The sequence below is a fragment of the Lissotriton vulgaris genome, chromosome 3_1 (assembly GCF_964263255.1).
Source record: "Lissotriton vulgaris chromosome 3_1, aLisVul1.2, whole genome shotgun sequence".
In the NCBI taxonomy this organism is placed as follows: Eukaryota; Metazoa; Chordata; class Amphibia; order Caudata; family Salamandridae; genus Lissotriton; species Lissotriton vulgaris.
In genome coordinates, this window is record NC_141689.1 from 906,683,257 (window position 1) to 906,706,285 (window position 23,029).

General features: G+C 44.9%; 1 protein-coding gene across 4 annotated transcripts in view; it reads left to right on the forward strand.

The window, feature by feature from the left end:
- LOC147727191 (tight junction protein 2-like) overlaps positions 1-23,029 on the forward strand; it is a 240,240-nt gene that overhangs the window by 133,425 nt on the left and 83,786 nt on the right. Inside the window, exon 6 of one of the 4 annotated variants that reach the window (XM_086961239.1) lies at positions 19,817-20,253. The exons of the other annotated variants lie outside the window; for them this stretch is intronic. Within the exon in view, the coding sequence (XP_086817365.1) occupies positions 19,817-19,899 (83 nt within the window). The 3' untranslated portion in view covers positions 19,900-20,253. Of the gene's footprint in view, positions 1-19,816; positions 20,254-23,029 lie in introns of those variants that run through there. 4 annotated transcript variants of the gene reach the window in all.

Consider the following 23,029-nt stretch of genomic DNA (forward strand, 5'->3'; position numbering starts at 1 on the left):
ACCTGGAAATTCATAAGACACATTTTAGTATTTGCTGTCCTTGACAAGAATGTGAGATTCGTGCCTCCAGCACAGGAAAGACACAAAGGTGCTGGGCCAGTTGGAATGTCAGAGTAGAAGTGGGAAACACGTTTTGCTACAAATGGAGAAGGTTTAAAAGCACAAGAAGTCTGGAGTGCCAAGGATGACTTTTGTAGAAACAGAGACATTTGTGGTGGGGCGAGTCCTGTCTTTTGCATGACTTGTTAAGTGCAATACCCCTTATGGGTTCCAAATGCTTGTTCCAAACAAAAAACATGTGTGGCCAGTCTGTCGCCTTCAAATACACATGGGTGTTGGGGAGCTGCAGATCTAATCAGCGCCATGGAAGATATTCTACCTATAGATGGATTGTCAGTAGTACTTGCTTGAAGATGCTTAGCAGAGTCTCATGCAAGCAGGCAAGTCATCAAAATCAGGACACTTCGTTCAGCAGACATTTTGTTTCAGAATGTTTATATTCTATCTAGTTTTAGAATGCATGAGCTGTGAGAACCCTGCAGACCAAAGGTTTCTTAATGGCAGATGGGGAGAAATAATGGAATTCAGGTCCCGGAGAACTGGTTTCTTACAGAATTTGAACATGGAACACAAGACAGGTTGTATTTGATTCTCTGATGTATAGGAAGGATGTATAGGAAGCCAAATGAATAACATGTAGGGTCTAGAGGTGTGATATTTTCATGATCGTCCAAAATAGGTCTGGTTCCTTCGATCAACATTGTTACAGATTGCTTATGTAAATTGTAATATTTTCGTATCACAGCAAATAGCCTATCACACAGGATTTACTTCATTTTGGCATGAGATAATAGGATTACGTTACTTCATAGGTTTTTGCTGATGTGCCTAGTTTTTGATGTTTTCAGTAACTCTAGGAGTGAAAGAGCGACAAACAAAATGCGACTCGTAGGTTACACCCTTTAAAATGTTGCATTTAGCTTTGTGGAGACCTAACTAATTATGTGTAACCCAAGACTTGATGTCGGATGCAGGAAGATGCCCAATTGAGGATAAATAGCCCATATGAGATTTGTCGCTTAGCAGGAAGTTTTCAGCTGAAAGTTAAAAGTATAGTAAATAATCAGGGTTGTGTGCATGTTCAATCAATCCTATCGTTTGTAAAGAGCACTACTCACCCGTGAGGGTCTCAAGGCGCTGAGGTGGGGAATGCTGCTACTGCTCGAAAAGCCAGGTCTTGAGGAGTTTTCTGAAGGTCAGCAGGTCTTGGGTCTGCCGTAGGTGGATGGGGAGGGTGTTCCAGGTCTTTGCGGCGAGGTGGGAGAACGATCTGCCGCCTAAGGTCGCTCTTCGGAAGCGGGGGACTGTGGCGAGGTCGGCGGAGCGGAGCTAGCGGGTGGGGGTGTAGAAGCTGAGTCGTCTGTTGAGGTGCGTTGGTCCGGTGTTGTGGAGTGCCTTGTGTGCGGGGGTGAGGAGCTTGAAGGTTATCCTCTTGTTGACCGGGAGCCAGTGCAGGTCTCAGGTGGGGTGTGATGTGGCTGCAGCGAGGGATGTCAAGGATCAGGCGTGCAGAGGCGTTCTGGATGCGTTGGAGCCGTCCCATGAGTTTGGCCAAGGCTCCTGCGTAGAGGGTGTTTATAGAGCCTTTTGGTCTGTCTGTGGGGATTTAGATGTTCACCAAATTCTTTTATATTTCACTGTATTTATTTTTGCAGTGTAGTAAATCTTTATGAAAATATTTCTTTTTTAAGTGATTCATGTTGACTTCTCTCACTTGGTGAATAATCCTATATCCTGTAAAGGATGGTTTGAACCTTATAGTAGAGGTTAAGATATTGACCTTGTAAAATGTTGGGGATCTTGGGGTTCAGGGCTAATTTTGCTCCTCTTTAAGAAGCGTAAAAAATTCGGGCTTCCAGTTTCTAGAGGTCGCTAAATGTGGGCTAACTTATTGTTTGATCTGCAGGTTTCCTTCAGTGGATGTAGGTTTAGAATCTGGAAGGCCATTAGGCAATGACCTGGCCAGAAGGGTAGACAAACTTAAATGTTTCTAAGGGAGAAACTTGTAACTATGGTTGCATTGACAGAGTGGCAGTTCGTGAGCTGGGGCTTTGCTACAGCCAGTGAAGTTTACATTGCTTAAGTGTTGAAGAAATGCATTCACATTTGGACAGTCTCCCTTTTCCACCCAAAATGTCAAATTCACAAGAAAGTAGTCTTTGTCTTGCAAGTAGTAGTTTGCTCGCAACGGCCCAATTGACCTTGGTTTGATCTGTCCCTGTTGCGGGCAGTAGTCCCAGCCACACAATTGGTGCAGAGCTTTTTATCTACACAAGTGGGGTAACGCTAGATGGTAGGAAACTTGTGTATTCCTGCGGATTCCGAATGTTTCTATCACAGAAATGTGATAAAAATTTATGATTTCAGGCAAAGTTTGAGGTTTGCAGGGCATTGTGGCTGGACCCATGCAAGGGACACCAACATGGGATCCCCTAGTTGTCTAGTTTTCGAAAACGTCTGTGGTTTGTAGGTTTCCATGGGAGGCCACACAACACCCCCCCCAAATACTGCAACGATCCACATTGCATAGCTCTCAATGTAGTGCTTTAGGGCCTTTTTGTGTTGTGGTTTGTGGCCCAACCACACAAGTGGGGTAATGTTTTTATTGAGGGGCAACTTTGAGGTATGCAGGGGATTCCGAGTTAAACATCCCAGTGATAGCCACGCAAATCACCCAACCTTGAATTTGCCTGGTGTCTAGTTTTAAAAGATGTGCAAGTTTGCTAGGTTTCCATAGGTGCCAACTTAGCTAGGGCCCAAAATCCACAGCTACCCACTTTGCTAAACAAGCATTTGAATTGCAATAGGTCTCACATTTACGCAAGTTTGAGCCATTTACATTGCAAATGACAATGCCTTTTATTTTGGTTTTTAAAACATGAATAAAAGGTATTGTCATTTACAATGCCAATAGCTTAAACTCTCGTAATGCGAGATATATTGCATTGTAAATGCTTGTTTTTAATGTTTTGCTAACTTGGACTAGGACTGGAGGGGTAAAGTTCTCTCCAGGTGGCAAACCTTCAAACAGCCCTTTGCATATTGCCTAATTGTAACCCATGTTTTGGTGATAATAATTTTTAACAAATCTGTGAAAAAAGTACTACAGTCTTTTTTTCATATTCACATAATTTCTATCACGTTTTTGGGTTAATCTTTTAAAAAGGAGATGGGGGGGGGGGTCAAAATATGTATGTGTCCATCCCAGAACAAAGGCATACAAATGTATACGACAGATCTTGAGGGCAGTGCTCTCCCAAAAACAAGGTTTCTGCCATCGCACGTGGCACACAGTGTGCGCTGCAGGCTCCGAGAATTAGCACCGATTTTTGCCAGCGTTCTTCTCTTTTCATTTTGGAATTGGTTTCAGTTCGTTTTGTGAATGGAATGTGAACTATGAAAGGGAATAGAAGGGGCAGGGTCGTGGTTGTAGAAGTAAAATCCTATTGCTGGAAAAGTTCGACTTAAACTGATGTGAAAAGTTTACAGTCTCATGCTCTCTCGCTGCAGTGCCATCAAATATTTAATGTTTTGAGCGTAGTTCCTCATTTTGTTCGCTCTTGTACCACTCACCCCACTGTACACCTATGAGAGTTCAAATACTCTATCATTTGACTTTAAATGTTCAAAAATGTATTTTGGAGAATGGGGGCATCGATCCTGCTACCTCTCGCATGCTAAGCGAAAACGCTACCAAATGAGCTAAATCCCCTGCCCATAAGCCTTGGACATGAGCACCTTTAAATCAAGCTCAACACACGCGTGGAGAGGAGTTGGTGTTTTATTTACCTCTTTCGGTCTGCCCTTTGAGATAACCAGCTCATCAGCAAACATGTTTTGTACCTCAGTAGCCCAATAGAAAACTATACTGACCTTTATTCCAGTACAAAATAAAATGTTAATAACTGATCGGCATGAATTCTGACCCTTGTTAAGACAAGTATGCTGCCCTTCACTTGTTATAATGTAATAGTAGAACTACTTGTATCTCACAAACTAACACGTTCAATTCAACTCATCAAAACCTTAATTAGCGTCCTGCTGCTCTAAAAAAAAAGCGCCTACAGGGGATGCGCCTGAAACAGACCACGTTTCATGGCTTCAGCCTCGTCAGTGAAAATAAATTTGCAATTAAACTGTTTTCCTGGTCTTTATCATCACCGTGCGTCGTTGAATGAATGCTCGGAGATGTATTAACTTACCCTCCCAGAGGAGGCCTGTGTAAGGCAGCAATGGGGGCAGGGTATGGCGTAACGGACAGAGCTCCCGACATAGGAGGTGCGTTTGAGTCTTGGCGTTGGCTCAACATGCTGGGATTCTGGGCAAATCACTTCATCTCCCATGCAAACCAAAAACAAGCCTCAAAACAAAAGTACAAACGTGCACATAATAAAACTAACACATAAGCTTTGTTTTGGTCAAAACAAAACAGCCCCCACTAACCATACTACCACGAACAAGAAAATGCCAAAAGCAATTAACAGGCGGAATGGCTCTTTACAAAAAAAGGTCTTATCATGCATTTTAGCAGTTTTAGATGTCTCCACAATTTATGGGCCGTAAACATTGTGAACATCCACAATCTGCACGTTCGAGTGATGCTGAGAATGTCTGCAAGCAGGGTTCACAGATTGGGCTAGATGGTGCACAATCTCTATGAACTGTTGCCGGAGTGAAAATTAATTGATTTGTGCGGGTTGGCAATTGTTATGGTATTTATAATATAACGTTTTGAAATTTGGAGTAAAGTTCAAGGCATCCCCAGGCCCTGTTTATTCTATTAGATCTCAGGCATTAATGTCAGATTGGCAGCATTAGCGGTAGAAACAGTGCAGCTGGAAACATGGCAGGAATTAAGTGGAGAGTCTTACCTGGAGTGTCAAGGTATTCCTAAACTACTTCCCTGCAATAATGACACACATCTGGTCAGCTGGAACTCCCTGTTAGCAACCGCCTCCAAGAGTTGGAAGATACTGGTGTCTGCATCGACTTCTAGTCTGGGAAAGTATGGCTGGAGTTAACCTGACAAACATGAGCTCAAATCAGAACAGCTAAGAACCTAACAATGAACGGAATCCCCTTCAATACCGGAAGGGTGCGTGCATACCTTCCTGACCCTGGATTCAGTCCAAATGGCCTCCCGAAAGGACTGCCACTGATTGCAATTCAATGTCAGCACTGCATTGAAGCCACGGGAACCAAAAACAAGTCACAAGTTATCTAAGAGCTGAAAGAATGGGGAAACGAGCTCCCTCACAGAATGAGAGACTGCCTAGCCTTTCTGATATCCGGGCAAGCACTGTACCTAACAAGCGCTTGACTAATTGACTCTGAAAGGAGAAATTAAAAACTAGGGGCGCGGCTTGTTTCAAACCTATTTCACCCTGCGGTTGCGTTTGTTTCCCAATGGGCGGACACACGGCGCGTGCCAGGAGCCGGTACCCGCCGTGCCACGTCAGAGGCTCGCGCTCCTGCCGGGCTGGTATCTGCGACCGGGGATGGACACGGAGCCGCTCCCTCCTGCCATGATGCTGGACGACACGCCGCTCTTCGACACCCGGCTGCTGCTCGACCTGGACGGGAGCCTGAACACGGAGTCCTTCCGGGGCTGCTCCGCACGCGGCCGCATCGAGGAGGTGGTGGTCAGCGACGAGTGCAGTGGCTGGCAGCTGGGCAAGGGTGTGTGTGTGTGTGTGTGTGTGTCTGTCTCTGTGTGTGTGTACGCGCGCGTCTGTCTATGTGTGTACGCGCGCGTCTGTGTCTATGTGTGTGTGTGCGAACAGCATGCCGGAATCGGAGCGCGTGTTCACGCGCCGGACCTGATCCGATTCCGGCATGCGCGTGCCCATCTCTGGTCTCCCTTAGCTCCTTGTAAGCAGAGCTGATGGCAATAGGTCTCGCAGCGAGAGCGCGCTTCGCGCGCTTTCGCCAGGGCGAGACCTAAAAGTCAGTTTTGAGGCGAAAAATGTGATATATTGTGATATATCCATGTTGCATTTTGGGCCGTTTCCTGTTCCAGACATTAGGCCTACCCATGCTAGTGAGGTAACATTTTTATCGGGAGACTTAAGGGAATGTGGATCTATGCAGATTCCAGAACTTTCCATCACAGAAATGTGAGTAAGGTTTTTTTTGGGAGGGGGGTCAAAATATTAGATATGGAAGGGGTACTGGGTGGAAAAAAAAATCCGGTGAGATTCACGCAAGTCCCCCACCCTGAATTCTCCCAGGTGTCTAGTTTTAAAAAATGTGCAGGTTTGCCAGGTTTCCCTGGGTGGCAGCTGAGCTGGGTACTAAAATCCACAACTGCCCACTCTGCAAAAAGTGTCCATTTTGAGTGGAAAAATGTGATGTATCCATGTTGCGTTTCGGACCATTTCCTGTTGTAGGCACTAAGCCAATCCATGCAAGTAAAATACCATTTTTATCTGAAGTTATGTGGGAGCATAGAATAGTAGAACATTTGTTATTACCAATTGGATTTCACTGCATTTGTGCGTTCCAAATTTAAGCCAGTGTGTAAGTAAGAAGACATATTGAAAAATACTCTCTAGATCATACTGTAGTAGGGGTACCCACAAATTCAGAGATGTACAAATAACCACTGCTCCTCAGCGCCACATCTTGTGCCCATTCCAGAAATACATATGTTTCCTTGATACCCATTGTTCACATGATTTACCAAATGAATTTGTCTAAACTCAGTACATAATGAAAAACCATTGTGCAGCTCAGTTGTTGACTCTGGGTACTTGGGGTCCATAGAGAGCTGACCAAGCTTGTATATCTCCTAAACTAAAAGGATTTAGCGGACGTAATGATATATTGCTTTTGTAAATCTGACTTTGTGACAAAAAGTTACAGATGAAAATGTCGCATATGGCCATTTTTTCCTACTCGATTGCAACAGTTCTTTATTTTAACACTATTTTTCTTTGAGAACTTCAAGAGATCTAAACGTATGACCCCTTGCTGAACTTGGAATTTAGTCTGTTTCAGAAATCTATAGCTCCGCCCCCCCTCCCCCCCCCCCCCCCACCCCTTCTCCCGATAACGCATGAGTTTCATACTGGTTTTCACAACAAACTGTAAGTAGGTTGAGAGCTCAACAAATGGGCTACCTTTCTGAAAATAGCAAAAGATTTGGTATTTTTATTCAGCTCTTTATGTCCCTGAAAGCTGGGGGGGTGGTGACTTTTTTCCTATTTTCCCCCTAAACTGAAAATATAGCTAATGTTTGCCTTTTTTCTCTGTCTCGTCCAGGGGAAGCCACAAACTCAGGATACTTTTAGAATCCCCAGGATGTTGATAAAAGGATGCAAATTTAGTGTGAATAACTTAAGTTGAATAAAAGCTATGGAGACCTAAGCTCAAACTACTCCAAATATCCTAAAAAGTTCTCAGCACTGGGGAGAAAAGGTCCAGCAGTTAAGAAGTTAATTACCATCTTGTGGGAACATTTAAACAACACAATGCAGAAATTAGCACTCTGGACATAAACAATAAAAAATATCCTGTAGAAAGGCCCTTAGTGCGTTCTCATTCGTATATGATGATTTTTTAATCATTGTGTTGAGCCTAAATGGAAGTTAGTTGAAAGCAGTAAATAACTGGGCCTCCACCATCCAGGTATATTTAAATACCATAATACGTTACTTAGTGTAAAATTTAGTCTATGCCTTTGCATTATAAGACTACAAATCTGAGGGGAAATGGCAAACATGCAATGTCTGTTGCATGTGGAAACAGTTGCAACACTTGGAAAAAGGTGCTTTCTTTTTTTTTTAAGCAGAGCAATTCCCAAATTACTTTTTGTAACTCCTTTCTCAATGAACTCAAGTAGCTTTAACTTGAGGTAGCCCCAAGGTCGTACGTGAAGCTAACAACCTGTTGAGACCACTTTCCTGTAGGTGTTTCCCTTATTTAATAGAGATAAGGGCTAACGACCAGTAGCAGCTGCTACCAAAACTAAATCGTGCGGCAGCGCAGCGCAGGGGAGGGGAATAATATATGAAAAAAAGGACTTACTACTGGTGTCAGTGTCCATCTTCTCCCAGGATTGTGCGTACCGCAAAAGCTCCCTGGCTTCTCACCCAATCCAGACGCTGCTGTTATGATATTATCCAGCATGAGAGAAGCGCCGGGATTGGTCTGAGTGGGCTCGACTACCCACGCTCGGAGACAGGAAGGCCGTGACTCCTCTCCCACCTGGCTTTGCAACACTGGTGGGTTGGGGAAATGTAAGTACTCATGTCTGTTCGGAGATCCTAAGACCGCCGGCCAAACCGGCATGCACACTTACAGTGTGCAACTCTCGTCCTCCCTGCTGCCGTCATAGACGATGACCCAGCCCCACCATAGACTTAAGCACTTGGCTCAGCCACAGAAAAATAAAATGATAATAAATGGGGTTATTATCATTTTATATTTATCTCCTGGTTCTGACCAGTAGGGCGACGCACCTCACCTCCACCATACCAGAGGAGCCGCCCCTGCTAACAGCCAAAGTTGGCAACTTTAGAACTGTGGAACTAGGTTGGAGTGCCAGTGTCAGCTCACTGTCTTGTGATTGTGGACTCCTCTTGTGGGCATACTTGTACCCAAAAAAATAAAAATCTGACCTTGTGTTATATATTTTGTAAAGCCCTCTAATAGACTTAGGCCAAGTTTGCGCTGTATAAAATTAAGAAAAAACAAAAACATTAAGGTGTTCTCAAAGAGAAGTGGCACAGTACACCTATGCGTCTTTTCCTTTATTGCATATCTCCTTTTCCTTTATTACATTTAATATGTAAATATATGCTTTCACTTTGTTTAGCAGCTTTCTCTCTGTTAGTGCTCAGACAAATAAACAGCAGGCCAGTGCTGCTGTTCACCAGGAGTTTTTGAAAAGAGGCTACCCAAAAACCTTTCGGTATAAAATTATTTAAATCTACAAATGACATTAAACTTTCCAAGTATCAACATATGAAAAAGAACACCATCAGTTGACTTTGCGTATTGTTCTATTCTGAAAGAAAAGAGGGGCTCTGTGCTCCAGTGAGAACCAATAACGAAGTGCAATAATGTATATAGTACTTTCAAACTATGGAATATTAATGCTTTGACTGAATGCTTGGTTCCCGGCCCTCTGAGTACCACAATAGTACAATACAAACAGTGGGGGCTAATAGGGAATTGGGGGGCTGAGGGGTAGATGACTACGAGGGTGGGGCAGGTTGAAAATATATATTTTTTTAAATCGTACTTACCTTTTCTTCGCTGGCCACATCGCTTCTCTGCTGTTTCTGCTCTTCCTGATTGCAGTCCGGAAGGAGCTCCTGGGCACACAGGCTTTTCTGAGCCAATCACAACGCTGCAACGTGACGTGATTGATCTGAGCACCGCAGATATGCACTAAGATCAGGACAGGGAGCCTCTGCATATTCCTAGTCATGCACACTTAGTTTAGTGTGCATAGTCCACTCCTCCTACCCCCCTGAGCCACCAGCCCCGCCCTAACCCAGCCCGCAGAAACTGAAAAGAAATCGATAACCTTGTTATTATGGTTTTATTTTACCTCTTTTCACTGCTCTAAAAGCAATGGGGCGGAGGAGCCGCAACTGAGTACAGATAAGTTCCTATGGTTTTTGTTGATGGTGTTTCGACCAATGGAAAATGATGGGTCATGATCAGGACAAAAACAATTTGTGGAAGCAAGATCAATGGTTCGGGAAAAATACTGCAAATTAGACAATTAAGAAGGCTGAAAAAATTCATGCCGATTTTAAAAATGGAAATGCTTGTAAAATTTAGATGCCCTACTGCAGTTTACTGGCTCACCTTGAATTCACGAGTGCCGGCGTCATGGAGCCATAACTGCAGAAAAGGCACCAGGACTTTGATTTGCGGACTAGGGTTTCTGTTTTCAAATTGTGCAATACAGTCGCTAGATGGGCAACTCTGTCCCTCACATATTTCACATCAAAAGTTAATGCATTGTCTTTAATTCTTGGCGAATGAGGTTAGAGCGTAGGTGGAAGACAGGAGGCACACAGATTTCAACAGAACCTCGAGCTGAGCCCAGGTGCAAGCCTTCTGTGGCTCACCCACTTCTATCAGATAATGGCAGTTAAGGGTATAACGGCATAGGAAGGATATTATTTTTCCCTAAAATAGCTCCACAACTCATTGTCCACACCCTGAGCATGCTGTGCTTCCCTTGTGCCCACCTTACACCACCTCTGACACTCACTCTGCGCAATGCCGCTCTCAGACCTTTAATTTTTGGGCCCTTTGAAAATGTTTGTGAGTAGCCATGTTTTAAGCACAGTCATGTCATAAACTGTAGATCTAATTGCATTTATACACATCCTAGTAAGTGTTTGTACTTCAAACTATTATACTCAGTATTAGACCTAAACTAACGTTTGAAGTCCAGGGTGTGTGTGTACTATCATAGCCTATTTAGGCTAGAACATTTATATATTGCCTTTAGGGCTAGGCCATTTTTAGGTTTTGCCTGGCGAAAGCTGCGCTTTCTGCGCAGCTTTTTCGCGCAGGCGAAAACCTGATGAGAACAGTAGTGTGGCTTTGGTTCGGCCCTCGTCATTCATTGGCTGGCTCCGTAAACGGAGCCTTGCCATTGGGCGAGAGGGCCTGTCCGTCAATGCCGGACCAGACACGGGGGCGTTCCCGAGATTCTTTGGCTTTTGCCGACGTCACGCGACGCCGGGAACGCCCCCGTGTCTGGTCCGGCATTGCCGGCACTTCTGCGTCTCTCCTGCCCCGTGACTGGCCGGCCGGCCAATCCTAGCGCGGCCGGCCGGAAGTGCCCGCCCCCCGCAACAAGAAGGAAGACGGCAAGCAGTATGGCGGCGCCCGCAGGGCTCCCGTGGCCTGGAGGGAACCCCGGGAGATGCGGAGGACGTTGCCGGTCTCCCATGCCGAAGAGGGAGACCGGAGAAGTGCCGCCGTCGCAAGGTGCAGGTGAGTCGATTTGTGCTCCCGTCCCCGTTCCCGCCCCTTCTCCCGCCCAGCCACGCAGAGCACCGGCCGCCCGCTCTCTGTCCCCACCGCAGGCCCGGAAGGCGCCTGCCGCCCGCTCGCAGTCTCCCCCGGCGCGGAAGGCTCCCGCCGCCCGCTCCCAGTCTCCCCCTCAGGCCCGGAAGCCCCCTGCCGCCCGCTCCCCGTCACCCCCGCCGCCGAAGAAGGCCCCTGCCACCCCTCAGCCTGCCAAGAGCGCTTCACTGCTGGACCTGGGCACGCAACGGGAGCGCTGGCACAACTTCCAGAAGCTGCAGAAACTCAGTCCCGAAGCAGCCGCCAAACTCCTGTTGGACTCCTAGTGAGTATGGGATGGGGGCAGAATTGCGCACCTGCGGACAGCCCACGCTTAACAAGTGCACGAGATGACATGTGCCAGATCCACGCCACGCAATAGGGCCGTGCACATCTACCTCAATATGACTTACGCCAATCCCGCGCTCTGCAACGTGACCAGTGGCACCCATTTACCCCTAGGTGACCTATGCTAAACTCACGTTATTTAATGCGATCACTATCCATCTACCTCCACCCCCCCCCCCTCTATGGCCACTGCCCACCTACATTTAGGTCCCTAGAGCTAACCTTATGCCATGCGATCATTATCCGTCTACCTCATTATGACTTGTGCTAAACCCACGTTATGCAATGTGACCAGTGCCCCTTTATCTCTAGCCGACTTGTGACTGTTAACCCCACTATGTTCTGCTTTGCTGAACATAGTAATCCGAGTGAACCGGGCCCGGCTACGGGTGCCCTGCTGCACCCTGTAGACCGACCTGTTTGCCCTTACTTTGCCGACAAGGTGCCAAGCCACACGATCTTCCTTGTAGACCCATGCCCATTCTAACCACGCTGACCCTTGACACCTGCTAACATGCTCTGCTAAATTAACGTAAATTACCCTGTGCTCTCACCTTCTGATGAACTCTGCAACTGACACCTGCTGACCTATGGCCTTCATAGCCCCGACAAGAGGTGACGTGTGCTCTCAGGGTCTGGCTTATTGTACTCTTTCTCTTGCTGAGCACACTTACACCTGCCTTGCATTCTCCCGCACCCACATGCCACCCTCTGCTAGGCATGAAGTGACCCACCTCCGAACGGGCAGAGTTTGACCTGAATGTCAACATCAATCTTAGCATTTCCACCTGCCCTACTGGTATCACGGTGCGCCCATCACCTAACTGCTTCCATTAAACTCCCAACATCTCACTGGTCTTCTTCCTTTTCCTTCCATCATTCCGTTACAATTCTCATCTTTGAGTCCACTAAATGTGTCGAGGGGGGCGGAAGGGAATGCCAAGTGCTCACATTGATGTACCTCTGTACTGTTTGCTCGCTGCTTTTGTGTGCCATCAAATCTGCCTGCACGTTGGCATTATTCTCCTCCTGTGCTTGATTGCGCTGTTTATTTATGAAATGCAATAGTCTTAACAACAGTCCCAGAGGCATCGTGTTGTTTTGATTTAACTTTCCAGGCCTGGTACTATGTGAGGGGGGTGCTGCCTGGGATGGCGTACAGTATCTGCATGATCCACCAGATTTAGGGCTGTCACCTTCCCACCTCTCTCGCCTTCCACCATTCCCGTATTTCTTCATGATTGTAATGGTGTCCATAATGACAAACGCAGAACAATTCCGGATGATGTTTTGCATTTAAATAAGCAGCATTGTTGTGTAAAGAGGCATAAGAAGCTAGTTCAACCTTTTAACAATATTTGCATCCCATCAATTTGAAAAGGGAAATGAAATATAATGTAATCTAAGGATATCTTTACTGTCTTGTATTGGATATAATTGATAAATTATGCGGTATGCAGATACTGATATGTACATATTGTCATATCCCTTACATTAAACAAATAATAATACATTGCCATTTCTGGGGTAGCTCCCATGTTTAAAGGGGATACTGAATGCTTTCTCATGGAGGTTTTGCTTAAGTTTTTAAGTGAAATTTTATATTTTAAGTTGCATAGGCTGGATTAGAGATTTGCAGGTTTCATTTCCATCCACCATTCTGGTGGAACAATGTTCATTGCCATACTAGCGGTGGACATTTCAGCCAGTTGGGAGTTCTCCTCCTTGATGGTTATCGTTTATCCAACAGATTATATTTCTTCTACCTGGGAGTACCCACCTTGAGTGGAAAGGAGTTCTGTAGGGTATTCCACCAATCATCAGTTTTGTCCCTGGAGATGTTCTTCCCCAAATTGTCCCTACATTTACACCCCCCCGCCCCCCACTATATTTACTTGCTCATGAGTCATAATATTCCTAGATTTTGCCGACGATTGTGCCCTCGCGGCTGAGCAGGCTCTGAATTGGCTCACACTCTCTCCGTTACTATTGCATACGTGCCAATATACCCGAGTCAGGCGGGTGTCTACCAATTTCTAACCCCCCCAAAAAATACGTTATTTTGACTGTGTGTGTGTGTGTGTGGGGGGGGGGGGGCTCTGTGTGGGTGTGTGTGGGGGGCTTTGTGTGGCTGTGTGTGGGGGGGCTCTGTGTGGGTGTGTGTGTGGGGGGGGGTTTGTGTGTGTTGGGGGGGCTCTCTGTGGGTGTTGGTGTGTGTCATTTGCGAGAGATAAAGCTAGTGGCATTGTAAATGACAATGCCATTTATTTATGTTAAAAAAAAACATAAATAAAAATAATGTCAAGAGCAATGCCAATCGCTCTAACTTTAACAAAGGCAAAACCATTGCATTGTAAATGCTTGTTATTAGGCTCTGGCTTGCACGTTGCCTTGAAGCTCAAGCTGTGATTGTGCAATACACTAAAATAGCTGAGATTGGAACGGAGATCAAATTTCAATTTTGTTTTCTGTGTGCCATAGTTTAGAGGCAAACTTGCGCCTTAGTCTCGCATCAAAACCAAAAATCCTATGGGCTCCATGCAAGTTCGTTTTAAAGAAACCGGCATGTGGAAATTTGCATGAAGGAAGATGGTGTTTGGAGTTGTACATTTAGATGTTTTAGAAGCAGTAGCGTAGAAGATAAGTTTTGCTTTTGATGCATTTATCTGCAGTCCGCTCTGCTTCCTTCAGTCTTTTGCAGAAACACATCCGACAAGGCTGTGCTGATTAGAATTGTTTTTTTTAAAGGTCTGGCTTGACAGCAAAGCTGTCTTCTAAAACGTATTACATTTTTTTTTAAATATACAAAGTAGGCTTTGGTCCACTCGGAGGAGTATTAATCTCTGTCCTCTTCTCTCACATGATGCTGTTTGCTGATTGTTGTTCGATCCTGTCACTCCGCTAGTTGCTGCGATATAAATTATAGAAGACTATTTCATATCTGATAAAATGCATCCAAACACTGCACATTCAATTCTTTTTATCATAGGAGCATTGCATAAGAAAGCGATCTTTGTTTCGGCAAGACCTGGTGTTACAAATTGAACATTTATTTTTATTATGTTTAGTTCATTAAAACCATTACATGTATAAAAAGAGCAACAAATAAAAAAAACATAATTACAAATCTTATTAGTATTGGCTTTAAAAGAGGATCTGTTGTGATGTGTTGAAAATTCTCTAGATCAGGCATGTCCGTATGTGGCAGTCTCTTACTTCTCCATGAAGGTGTTGAGAGCAAAGCTTCAGCTATTTTGTGAACAATACAAAGGTTCCCTAAGTGCGGTTTTGGGCTAAGTAAAGAAATTCTTATGGTTGTTTATCAGTTCAATTCTAGGAGACTTTGTATCCATATTATTAACATTTATGTTCCCTGAGCAGAGATCCACATGGAGGTAAGTGCTCAGTCATTTGTTTTTAAAACACGTTTTACAGATCCAGTGCTTAAAATAGTTTTTTGCCAGGTTCAGTGATTCAGTAACTGCTTCTCTGCTGGTTTGTGCGGCTAAATAATTTACTTGTGGTGTTTTGCCATGAATGTGCACGGTTGGCCAAAACATTTTTAACCTCTAGCAAACACCGCTTTATATCGCCTTGTTTAAAAAATGTATAATCGTTATCTAAGAGTGGGGTAGCTCAGAGGTCTCTTGCATGTAGTCTATCGACTCTTCCATGTAGCGTTGATACAACGAGAATGCGCTGACAGTGCTGGTTTCTAGGCTGATAAGATGATCCAGGGTGTCGGCCTGTGCAGCTTTGAGCTGGTGGCACATCTTCAGGAACATCATCAGGTTTTGTTTGATTAAACTGAACTCAAGGTCCACTTGGGTCTGTAAAGACTGCTTTCAGAACCTGAAGGTTGTTTTATATGCTGCTGCTGTAAGCGAATCGAGGAGGTCTACCAGTGTACCACTCATGATTTCGCTCATGTAGGTGACAGTAGATATCAGTTTGCACTCACGATTTGTTGTAGGGGGCATTAGGTGGGCCTCGGTGATCTCAACTATGTCATAAATGTTATTATTGAAGCACCTACTTTTGATTTTAGGTGCTCATGTAATTGCTGCATTGGAAATCGTACAAAAGACCATTTTATGTCTGAAAAATATGTATATATTCAAACACTGTACATTCAAGTATTCATCTAATGCATGCATTGAAGAGGAAGGCAATCTTTGTTTCAGCAAGACATAGTTTTACACATTCTTTATACTATATCTAGAGTGGGCTTTTGCTCCTCTCAGAGATGTCGCACTTTCACCTCATGCTGTTGGCTGTTTGGTGCGAGACTTGACCTCATATGGAGTACTTGCATTGCAATGCATGATGGTCTGCTTTAAATTGGAAAAAATATACGCCATCATCAAGCATTCAATTATTTGTCTAAGACATGCATTCTATAGGAAAAACAAATATTTTTTTTTATAGGAAATAATTTCTTTTTTGCACTTAGGTCATGTCTTAGACAGCACATGCTCTGTATCTTGCAAGACATTTTGTTTACAAAAAAGGGTCTTTGAGCCCTCCCATTACCTGCCATTCGTTTGCTTGATTGGTCCATCTTATTTGCTGGCACCAGTTCGGTCAGCGTGTGCTTGCTTCACTTTGGCTTCACTTTCTATGTGTTTCCCCTTTGCCTGGAACATATGGACCAAGTACTTCTTCCTGTATTTTGGGAGTAGCTTTCTACTGCTTCAGCTTGCTTTCTTTCTCTGCCTAATTTTTTTTCCTACTTGCAGCATTTTGTCAGAATGTTTGTGTTTTTAAGTTGTCTTGCTCTTGGTTTTGCTCCACGCTGTTACTTTCAGCACTCGTTTCCTGTGTTTATTCTTTTACTTTTTATCCTCTCCCCTTCTACTGTGTAGTGCAGCATAACTCCAACAGGCCGCACTTAGGTAGTGCCATTTTAACAATGATTTAAAAATAAATGATTGGATCGGCGTTATCTCTATTTAGTAATCACTCATTTAGTTTGTTCTTGAAAGCTTTTTTGATATGCATTGATTGATTTATAGTGTCTTGGGCATGATTAAAATGTTTTATGCAAAAAAGGTGGTTTGTTTTAAATTGGCTTGTTTGCACGATTACGGGTTGGATAGAACTTTCTAGCTTAAAAATAACTTTAGTCTGTAAAGTGCTTTTTTGCTCGTTTGGCCACTCCTGTAGCGCTTCCTCCCGTAGCTTAATGTGTACATTGTAACAAAGATTATCATACCATCCAATATAATGATAATCTGTACCATATGATACAATAACCGGCTACACCATACTATACAATGACAGGCCTTACCATGCCATACTATACAATGACAAGCCATAGCAAAATATCCAATAGACCAGGCCATACCATACTATGACAGGCCATTCCATACTATATAAAATGTGTCATACCATCATAGTGTAATATTGCATTAGAATATATATATATATATATATATATATATATATATATCATGATATATATATAATCATGATATAATGTATTCTAATTTAATATTCATTTTATTCAAAAGTACTACAACAGCGAGACCTATTGGCTTTTCTAGTGCTTGTTTTACTGCAGTAGATAGATTCTGTGACTTTTGTTGAGACACAAATGCATGCCATTACCACCACCACTGCAGTTATCACTACCAACACTGCTGTTACCTCCACCAACACTACCATTTTTACCACCAGATCATTTGTCCATGTCTTTGTTTTCATGCTCTAATGCGTGAAAGCCAGACATATAGGCTTTGCCAGTGCTTGTTGTTCTAAAGTTTTCAGTCTTCTTGTAAACAAGACAGTCCTCATAGATGCATATATTTTTTTTAAGGTGCATTTATTTCCAATGTTGTACTGTATACGCTTTAACCCGTATACCACGGCGTGGGAGTTCTCCTGAGTGGGCGGGGCTGCGTCGGCCAACAGTTGTTCACAGCACCCGCAAGGTAGTGCTCGCGTCGGCCGTTGGCTGACACGAGCACGGAATGGGTTAATAATGTTCCAGCAAAGATGTGCAGGATATGTCCATAGTTCAGTGGATCTATAAAGGGTTTAAGTCTGACTCCATCAGCCATTTGTAGAACTGATTTTTAGTAGTTTTCTCAGCTAAGGTCTTAGGTTCAAGGGAAAAAACTAGAACAAGTTTCCTGAATGATGTGACTACGTCAGAGGGCAGTAACATACTTTGTGAGTCAGATCTTAAGTCTTCATGTGAAGGGGCATCCTATTAAGGGGAAGTGATGGATGCCCAACTTAATTTGGGGGGTAATTTGAAAGATGACAGACAGCATGGCTAAGTGCATTTAATTGCAATTGCACCTCTTTCTACGGCGAAGTGCACCGACAACAAAGTGCGCAGCCCAAAATCAGAATTGTAACCTAGTCAACATTCAATGGAGCTCTCTTTGCAAGCAAATAAGCCAAGAAAGTGCTGTGTGTGACAACCAGATTGATGCTTTTGCTTTTATCGGGGCACCGTTGCCTAGGGCAACAAGGATACAGTTGGATGCTGAAGAAGGGATTCCAGTAGTCAAAAATACAAAATGTTGGAAGAAATGTTGATACATGGTTTGGTGTTAATTTAACTGTAGGGTAATTTCCATAATCTGTAGTATTGCTGTGTTAAAAATGTGGGGAATCTCGGTTCCTTACAGGTGCTAAATAGAACGCGGGCAGACAGTGTAATGTATAGATACTGGCTTTAGGTTAAATGTATGTGAATTATAAATCTGACTTGGACTACGCGTATGTTAGAGTGCCATAGAATGAACGACCCCGGCTCAGTTAATCAAATGACCGAGTAAGCGCAGCCTGATCGAGTAAATGAAAGATGTGACCCGGAGGAGGCTAAGGTAAAAGGAAAACATGATTTAACAGAAATTAATCTAAGGTGGGATTTATTTCTAAATTCAGCTGTTGGTAGCCAAAAAAACGATGTTCCTTGAATAATGCAGACACCGTGACAGCTCAAGGACAGATGAACGGGAACTAAAAAAAAAAATCTCAAATAGATTAAACTCCTGAGTAATGTTTTTGAAGGACACTGGAATTTTATTATTGTGCTTTCCGTGAATTGCGGTGGCACAAACTGCCCTGTGAGTGAAGAAGATTGTATCTATATTTTGCAGTTGAGGAATGCCACCGAATCAAAACATGTTGTGCATCACTTCAGTGAGTCCGACAGGACTCCCCAGTCAGCTGAACATAGTCTATACACTATAAAGGACCCACAATGTTTCTGTAGCATCTTTATTTGAATGTTCAGACAGAAGCCTATTTTGGACCATAGTGCTTTAATGAAAACCGTGGTCGCCGGGAAGGGTTTCTAAAAGGGATATGGTCTAAGTAGTTAAGGGTGTGACTTAAAACTTGTGAACTACAATCCTGTGCTTTACACAGCATACTGCCTCACCAGCATTTAGATGCCTGTTTGGGAGTTTTCTGGTATTGCAGACGTATCACACAAGAGCATGCATATACCTAAACAAGTTGGACCTATTGACTTTTGAGTGCTTGTTAGCAGTTTGATATAAGTGAGTAACCATAATGATTTTGTTGTAAATACTTGAAATTGGTAATTACAAATGGTACGTATGGGTATACAACAGTTACAACGCAACTTTTACAACGACCTACCATTACAACGCAAACTATTACAACGCATTGCGCTAGGGGGCGCTCTAGGATAGGGAATAGGTTAATTTACTATCCAATAACCTTCCCTACTATCCACGGGGACTGGAGTTGGAATAGTAAATTAAACTATTCACTATCTAGCGCCTAAAAGCATTATGCGTTGTAATGGTATGCGTTGTAAAAACTGCGTTGTAAAGGTAGGCGTTGTAAAAGTATGCGTTGTAACGTCATACATCCGTACGTATGTGACCATCACTATGCGCACACTGGCGAGAGGTCAATGATTGGATGAGCATATAACCTGCACAATTTATGGTTTACTGATTCAGACCATCTATAGGCTCTGCTCCAGAGCTCTCAATCGTGCCTCATTAGGAACACCCTCCCCAAACCAGAACTCACTCGGACACCTAAATGTGACCTGGCTCACCTGTAACACCCAGACATTGGAAAACACCAATAGCTCAGCCCTTTAGAGCGGAGAAGTCTTGACTTTGCTAACACTTAATAACGTAAATTCAAGTTACTATAAAAAATTGCACTAAAGCAAAAAGCGTTTCCAAATGTTAACAAATTTAAAGTCCTTACTTAGGGAAAATATGCAATGTATATACAGTTACCTATTGCAAAAACCATTGGCAAACCCAGTAGGTCCCAAAAGCGAGATCTATTGGTTTTGCAATGTTTATTTCAAAAGTATTCCCACCAGAATGTCCCACCTCATTCATATGTTTCTTCTTCCTAGCACATTTTGAGATTCCCATGGTGAACTCCACCATTGTACCTCTTCTCGCATCAGCAACCTCTGAGTTAGGAAGCGGAGCATAGAAGTTGCAGTCTGCTGAAGACCCACCTTCCATTCCACTGCTGAGTGCCATCGTACCCTGAATGGCATACAGATGGGCCATGTACTTAAATATTGTCTTCTATGCCCTCTACTCACAACAGCTCAGTACACCAGCAGCGGAATGTACAATCGTTAAAATTCAATGTTGGTAAAATGTTTTATTTGCATTTTTTTCGTTTAATAGTATGCTCCTTGCTTATTTTGACTGTGGTTGGTTTTGCCAGTTTGAATTCATGATACTATCTAAACAGAATCTCAAATCCACTAGAAATGAGCTTTTACAATGCAATGGCCTCGTCTTTATTAAAGTTAGAGCTATTGGCAACGCAAATGGCATTTTTTTCATATTTTTTTTTAAAAACATAAATGGTATTGTCATTTACAATGGCAATAGGTGAGCATTAGAGAGTAGTAGAGAGTATTAGCAGCAGACACAGAGCCCCCCACACACACAGAGCCCCCCCCACACACAGAGCCCCCCCCACACACAGAGCCCCCCACACACACAGAGCCCCCCACACACACAGAGCCCCCCACACACACAGAGCCCCCACACACACAGAGCCCCCCACACACACAGAGCCCCCCCACACACAGAGCCCCCCACACACACAGAGCCCCCCACACACACAGAGCCCCCCACACACACAGAGCCCCCCACACACACAGAGCCCCCCACACACAGAGCCCCCCACACACAGAGCCCCCCACACACAGAGCCCCCCCCACACACAGAGCCCCCCCCCACACACAGAGCCCCCCCACACACAGAGCCCCCCCCACACACAGAGCCCCCCCACACACAGAGCCCCCCCCACACACAGAGCCCCCCCCACACACAGAGCCCCCCCCACACACAGAGCCCCCCACACACACAGAGCCCCCCACACACACAGAGCCCCCCACACACACAGAGCCCCCCACACACACAGAGCCCCCCACACACACAGAGCCCCCCACACACACAGAGCCCCCCACACACACAGAGCCGCCCACACACACAGAGCCGCCCACACACACAGAGCCGCCCACACACACAGAGCCGCCCACACACACAGAGCCGCCCACACACACAGAGCCGCCCACACACACAGAGCCCCCCACACACACAGAGCCCCCCACACACACAGAGCCCCCCACACACACAGAGCCCCCCACACACACAGAGCCCCCCACACACACAGAGCCCCCCACACACAGAGCCCCCCACACACAGAGCCCCCCCACACACACACAGAGCCCCCCCCCCACACACACACACACACACACACACACACACAGAGGCCGACACACACACACAGAGGCCGACACACAGCCACACGCAGAGGCCGACACACAGCCACACGCAGAGGCCGACACACAGCCACACGCAGAGGCCGACACACAGCCACACGCAGAGGCCGACACACAGCCACACGCAGAGGCCGACACACAGCCACACGCAGAGGCCGACACACAGCCACACGCAGAGGCCGACACACAGCCACACGCAGAGGCCGACACACAGCCACACGCAGAGGCCGACACACAGCCACACGCAGAGGCCGACACACAGCCACACGCAGAGGCCGACACACAGCCACACGCAGAGGCCGACACACAGCCACACGCAGAGGCCGACACACAGCCACACGCAGAGGCCGACACACAGCCACACGCAGAGGCCGACACACAGCCACACGCAGAGGCCGACACACAGCCACACGCAGAGGCCGACACACAGCCACACGCAGAGGCCGACACACAGCCACACGCAGAGGCCGACACACAGCCACACGCAGAGGCCGACACACAGCCACACGCAGAGGCCGACACACAGCCACACGCAGAGGCCGACACACAGCCACACGCAGAGGCCGACACACAGACACACGCAGAGGCCGACACACAGAGCCCAACACACAGCCACACACAGAGCCCAACACACAGCCACACACAGAGCCCAACACACAGCCACACACAGAGCCCAACACACACCCTCCCTTTTCCCCTTTCTGTTCATGGTCCTCCGCGAACACTGAGAGCGCCTCCGTTATTGTTCGTTAATGCCGACTGGAGATTGGATGAATTAATAGACGGCAGACTCCAAGTGAGGGAAAGCCTATCCCTCACCTGGACTCTGCCGTCTCGTTATTCTCCCGGATCGCAACACCTGTCCCTTTGTGCTAAGCAGGTTGCAGCAACCTCTGTTGTACATTAAAAGTATGGGAAGCACTCCAACCCTTACCTTCACATTCTGGCATGTTTAATCTTACACTAATAAAAGTAAAAAACACCAGGCCCCGGAATAAATATATATATATATCTCAATCCCTGCTGCCTCTCGCCCGGAGCCCAGTACTGGAAACCGCTGCGCAGGAAGAAGAGAGGAGACCTCAGGTGCAGTGAGCAATATTCCTTTATTATTCCCTCGAGGAAGCGGCACACCACAGCATGACGTTTCGGCCTACACAGAGGCCTTGATCACATGACGCACGCTGGGGAAGAGGCAATTTTTAAAGTGCTAGTGCTCAGTGAAAGTACATTCTGATTGGTAGGTTTTGGCCACGTGTTGCGCTACATCATGGACATGGACAAAAGATTTTGAGCTACAAACATCATGGGATAATCCCTGAGTTAGCGCCTTATTGCAACAGTCCACTTAATAATATTAAAGTGCAGGTGCAATTACATATATGTAAACAATACACGACAAAGATCATTGGATAAATCCAAATGCAAAATCAATATCCTTGTGCAAAGTGCCATTTGTGTCATGAGGATCATACTCAATATATACACTATATACAATACACTACTTGTACAAAATCATGTATAACGACGAATTTTTGAACTAATATATAAAAAATATAAATTCATAAATAACGTATTATAAATATATAAATATATATGTTAAAACCATGACTGTACAGTATATTGTCAATAAATATACATATGAACACAACACCATTGGTGCGGGATGAGATCTATAGTGAACATGAATAATATCACTGCATAAATGCATTTAAACCATAGCACTAAGATCGCAGCATCCCATTGTTAATGCACAGATTTATTTGCTCGTATGTTTACACTAAGCTGGAAAGTTTGGGAGCAGAGGAGATGTTAACC